General features: G+C 39.4%; 2 protein-coding genes across 2 annotated transcripts in view; one reads left to right on the top strand and one right to left on the bottom strand.

Annotated features, from left to right (window-relative positions):
- Positions 1-6,000, bottom strand: part of LOC117811230 (NACHT, LRR and PYD domains-containing protein 3-like) — a 574,987-nt gene that overhangs the window by 189,106 nt on the left and 379,881 nt on the right.
- Positions 1-6,000, top strand: part of LOC117811233 (acetyl-coenzyme A synthetase 2-like, mitochondrial) — a 42,633-nt gene that overhangs the window by 31,939 nt on the left and 4,694 nt on the right. The window contains exons 10-12 of the mRNA XM_034681396.1: positions 6-132; positions 206-333; positions 2,403-2,466. Coding sequence (XP_034537287.1) covers positions 6-132; positions 206-333; positions 2,403-2,466 — 319 coding nt within the window. The remainder of the gene's footprint in view (positions 1-5; positions 133-205; positions 334-2,402; positions 2,467-6,000) is intronic.

Raw genomic sequence — 6,000 nt, 5'->3', positions numbered from 1 at the left:
GTCAGGGTGAGCCTCTGTCTGGTAACTCTGTCAGTGGAGCTCTGTGTATCAGCCAGCCGTGGCCGGGGATGGCTCGAGGCATCTACGGAGACCAGCAGAGATTCATTGATGCGTATTTCAAACCTTATCCAGGTCAGTGAAATGAAACAAACATCAGTTACTGGTTTCATGATGTCAGCCTCTGAGCCTTTGTCTGTCCTGTCAGGTTGTTATTTTACTGGTGATGGAGCATACCGCTCAGAGGACGGGTACTACCAGATAACCGGGCGGATGGACGATGTCATCAACGTCAGCGGGCATCGTCTCGGGACGGCTGAGATCGAGGACGCTCTGGTGAGACCTCTTCACTGTAAAGCTCAGATCATAGAGTCATAGCTAATGTTTTAAACAACCAAAGTCAGCGCTAAGATGTAAATAGACCAATCAGAGAGTGGACGCTCAGCCGGGATCAGTACCAGGTCGTTAAACGGGTCTCTGTTAGGCCTCAGTGAGCTGGAAGCTGAGGAGTTAATGCAGAAACTGATCCTGGTTTTCAGGGTCCGGCACACTGAGCTGTAGATGTTCTGTCTGATTCTGTTTTTAATGGTTTTACGTTTTATTTCAGGTCTTGTGATGTTTTATAGTCATGTGTCTTATACTGTGTATAAGCTGCATGCTTCCTGGAGACATTACAAGCCAACGCATGATAGTGATTGTACTCAGACTACGTCACAGTTTGAAGTTTAGTGCTTTGAGAGTCTATCAGAGATGAGATTTCCTTGAAAGTGACATCATTGATGCAAACTCAGTTAAACAACGAGCGTTTGTACTGGTTTTCTTTTGGGTGGACCTGACATGCTGTGACTTCAGAGACTGTCAAACACGCAGCTCACAGGGAAACTTTCAAGAGTTAGCAGTGTGTATGGATACAGCTGTGATGTTACCTCCAGCAGCCTCTCAGCCTGTTTATGCTAATAAGGCGTTTTTAGACTGGAGGAACTTTACCACTGAACTACGTGCATTTCGACCGGAGCACCCAGGGTCTAAATTTAGTTCAGGGGTAGATAATCTCCCCCTAAAAAGACCCTGCTAGGGGGGTAGTACTTTTCAAAGGTGCCGGGACTTTCGGGGGGCGGGGCCTGCAATGCTGAACGTGTCTGATTGGTAGATTAACCTCAGTGTTTTTATTCCTCCCTCCGTCCACAATAACATCACACACATCTGTGATTCACTTGATTTCTCTTTCTTTCATTAGTTTTTATTTGTTCTATCTTTTTTGTATGTGTGTGTACTTTTCAAAAGAAGAAGCTGTGATTCTCTTGATTTAGCAGCTTGTAACAGTAGTCTTCTCTCAGCCCACCGTGAATGCGTCTCTCCCGGTGTTACGGTTTTAAAAGTGACCCTGTAAACTGGAGACCTTCAGCTGAACGTGTCAGTGTTTGTGGAGTTTACACAGCTGTTGAAACACAGAGGGAGTTCCTGGGAATGCAAACTAGTTTAGTTTTTATTAAGATTTCAAAATATCCTCATCAGATATTTAATGATCGTCTAAAGACGTTTATGAGGGATGCATCCGGCTGAGAGTCTCCAGTTAACAGGGTCGCTGTTTAAACCAAAACACCGGTCGATCTCTGCGATCACGGCTTTTTGAGTTCAAAAGGATTTTAAAGCCGTGTTGAAACGTCTTTGCTACTCGCGCTTATCTCCTCTCACGTGTTGATTCAGTGAATCCATCTGTGATGAAATATAGCACCATCTAAAACAGACCAGCTGAGTCTCTTCATGCTAACAGGCTAACTGTTGTGTTGCTCATAATGATACCTGCCTGTCCGTCTGCTTCTATGGTGTCATCTGTGATGAATGGCATTCCTCTTTGTGTTACTGCCCTCTACTGGTCTGGTGGTGTAGTGCATTTACTTTTTCTTTCTCCATACGTCACTGGCCTGATTTACACAATCTACTGGGGACTAAAAGACCCCAGAACTCTTGGTCCTTTAATGAGCCGAGTGGAGAGTGTGTTTAGAATCAAAGACCATCCTGTTGGTCCTGGACACATTTAAAACTACATTATTATTCTGTATCCATTCAAACAATGATTCTTGTTTGCATTAAATCATCAGATCTCTTTATTTGGGGTCAGACCTCAGCCGTAGTCTGAAATGAAAGCATGTGTGGATATCTAGACATTGATTTGACCGATAAAGAAGCTGTGTATCTCAGTGTCAGAGGGAGAGGGCTCAGTAGCTGAAGTGACCGCTGACACAGGAAACGAAGAAGTGATGTCAGATGAGATAAAAGAGGTGTTGAGGAACATATGAACCATGAACAGAGATCACTCCCGCTGTGGGGTCAAAGACTGTCTCATATCATAATCATCATTATGAACTGTGTGAGCCTGAACCTGTCTGTGGTTTGTGTTTCAGGATGAACACCCGGCTGTCCCAGAGACTGCTGTGATCGGTTTCCCTCACGACGTCAAAGGAGAAGGTGAGCGCTCAAACACAGGTGACACACCTGAACTCCCATCATCCCCGGCTGTGTCTGTTTACATGTAAACCTGCTTAACAAGGGTCAGTGTTTAGACAGCAGATTGGCAGGAGGAGGAATACAAAATAAAAGTACAAGGGGAGTGTGCTTTTTTCATTTGTGACAGTCAGAAATAAAAACAGAGTTACCCAGAGAGGAAATAAATATATGAAATGAAAACAGGGTTCAATCAATCAATCAGACTTTATTCATCAAGCACTTTTCATACGATGATATTGGAACACAAAATGCTGTACATAAAAGTAATAAGGGTAGTAAGGAAATAGAATAAATTAGAAATACAGAAAAAAAGAGACTGCCCCCTAGCCCCCACCCTAATCCCAAACCCAGCCCACAATCCATATGTAAGGTTAAGAACATGATATATAAAATAATAATGATAATGATTCATACAATTAAATTAAAAAATAAAGAAGGAATTGCTGAACAAACTGAGGAAAAGCTGTCATGATATCTTAATGAGGAAACACTGGAGGTAAAATAAGATGTTAAAACTCAACACAGGAAATTCAACTTTATTTATTAGTTTAACGGAATAAATGTTAAAAAGCTGAGAGGCAATCTGTAAAAATCATAAGATAATAAGATCTAATAAATAGCTAAATGAAAAATGAAATAATCCATGATAAATTAAAAAATAAATTAAAATGAAAAATTAACTGAATAAATATTATTTATGTATCTATAATGATATAAAATAAGATAGTTTATGACTTTAAAATCAACTAAAATTTGAACTTGATAATAGAAAATAAATAAAGAGTTAAAATGAAGACTAAGAAGGTCGGTCTTAAATGTTCTCTTTGTTACTGAGAGAAACAAAAGGAAATAAATATATTAAATAAAAACAGATAATTCGGACATCTCAGTGAGCAGGAACAAAGTGTCTAAGATCATAAAATACATATTTATAAGTATCCAGTTTATATCTGCATTTTATTTTGAAAGGATTGTCAGAATTACACAGATTCTTTCCCTGCTGTTTTTAGAATTATTTATTCATGTCATCTCTTAATAATTAATAATAACATCTCTTTGGATAAAAAGGTGTGTGTGTGTGTGTGTGTGTGTGTGTGTGTGTGTGTGTGTGTGTGTGTGTGTGTGTGTGTGTGTGTGTGGTTCAGGCTCCCTGCTGTGTGAGGAGAAACTGAACCCTGCTGTATTTATGTGACTGTCCTGCCCCCTGCTGGTCAGCTGCAGGACTGCACCATAGATCTGACAGAACTATAGATAGTCTTTCTCTCATTTCCTTTATGAAGTCATGAGGGATTTCCTCCCATCTGTAAAACACTCTGAAATACAGTGAAAGACAGATTGTGTATTTCAGCATAGACCTAGTTTACAGTAAATTTACATGAAAAAGGTTACGTGTACAGTATGCAACATCACAGTGCTAAAGTGAACAATACGTACCTCTACATACTCATGCCGCAGCCGTTTGACCCTCACTAGATAAAGTTGTTTCATTTCAACCTGATGTCTTCTCAGGATGCGTGCCAGTGTTGACTGAGACCCCCATCATTGAATATGGCATGGTCACTGATAATGTTGGCTTGAATTTTTCTGAGCCTGATAGCATTAATGTCTAAAACCATGTTTATGATCTCTCTCTTGTTCTTGCGTGAATATGGGCCTCCTTTCATCTTGTCCTTCTCGACCCTCAATCCTATGTAGAAACAAATACATGTAATGTGTAAATGTCACAGGAAGGGGGATCCAAAGTGCTGATACGGTGCATACCATAAGCAGCTGATTACTTTAACTGTGGACAGATTTTTTTAACCTGTTTTCTTGTGGAAATGTCCTGATGACAGAGTCCACTGTAAATCTGCTAAGATTTGGCTGAGCTCTTAGTCCAGCCTCCCTCAGCGTCAATCTGTGGTTCACGACATGGTCGGCGAGTGTTGCACGAATTTCATTGGATACATTTGGTCCTCTTCTTCTTCTTTGAGCACGTTCTCCTCCTGCTTCAGATCTTCCTCTTCCTCCTTCTCTTACACCGTGGACTCCTCCTCTCACCCTCACTCTTCTTCTTCTGACTCCTTCCATGTTGGTTGAAGACAGGTGAACTCAACTCAACTCTCAACTCAACTTTATTTATATAGCACCTTTCATACATAGAAACATGTAGCCCAAAGTGCTTCACAGAGTAACAGACAGTAAGAAAACAACAGCAATGGTAGAATTATAAAAGGCATGAAAAAATAAGAAATACTTAAAAAAGAAAAGAAAATCAACACAGTAAAATTAATAAAATAAGTAAGAGTGAAAATAAAAGTTAAAAATAAGGTAGAGTTAACGAGATCAGGTGAACACAATAAATAAATAAGATAAATAAATACATGTTAAAACAATGGTTTAGATAATAATGATAAAAATAATAAAAATGATAATAAAATAATAAAATAAAATAATAATAAAAATAATAATAATAATGATACTGATAATGCAGTCCAGGGCTAAAATAAATTACTCCACATTAAAAGCTAGATTAAAAAGGTAAGTCTTAAGTTTACTTTTAGAAACACCCAGAGAGCTCGCCGTTCTGATGTCCAGAGGCAAAGAGTTCCACAGCCTAGGAGCATAAAAACAGAAAGCTCTCTCTCTTTGTGTGAGACACACGAGGAACATTTAAAAGGGAAGCATTCGAGGACCTCAGTGATCGGGCTGGAACATAAAATGACAGGAGATCAGTAATGTATGGAGGAGCAAGGCTGTTAAGAGCTTTAAAAACAAGTAAAAGGACTTTAAAATCAATTCTAAAAGAAACAGGGAGCCAGTGCAGAGTTTTTAAAAGAGGAGTTATGTGGTCAGTTTTCTTTCTCCTCATTAAAACTCTAGCTGCAGCGTTCTGAACAAGCTGCAGCTTTCTGAGAGATTTTTTGGGCAGGCCTGTATAAGGGAGTTGCAGTAATCAATGCGGCTTGTAATAAAAGCATGAATTAAAATTTCGGCATCTTTCTGCGTTAAAAAAGGTCTGACTTTTGCAATATTTCTAAGATGATAAAATGAAGTAGTAAATGAAAATCTGGATCTAAAACCACTCCCAGGTTTGTGACCTTTGATTTAATTTGACTGTTAAAATCTCTCAGAGTAGTCTGGAGTTGTTCTCGAGCTGCTTTAGGTCCTATTAAAAGAATTTCAGTTTTGTCTTCGTTTAAATTTAAAAAGTTCTTGCTCATCCATACATTGATGTCAGAAAGGCAGGCGGTGAGGGAGTGAAGAGCATTTGGGTCGTGGGGTGAGACAGAGATGTATAGTTGGGTGTCGTCTGCATAGAAATGGTAATTGATGTGATGACTTGAGATAATGTGTCCAAGGGGTAAAATGTATAAGGAGAATAAAATAGGCCCAAGAATGCTTCCTTGAGGAATCCCATAGTTAAAATCGTGTGTCTGAGACACACAGGCACCGAGGCTGGTAAAAAACTGTCTGTTAAAAAGATAAGAACTACACCAGGATAAAACATGATGA

Source organism: Notolabrus celidotus, chromosome 4 (assembly GCF_009762535.1).
Source record: "Notolabrus celidotus isolate fNotCel1 chromosome 4, fNotCel1.pri, whole genome shotgun sequence".
Classification (NCBI taxonomy): Eukaryota; Metazoa; Chordata; class Actinopteri; order Labriformes; family Labridae; genus Notolabrus; species Notolabrus celidotus.
Note: the sequence above shows the minus strand (reverse complement) of the source record. Positions and strands in the feature narration are given on the sequence as shown.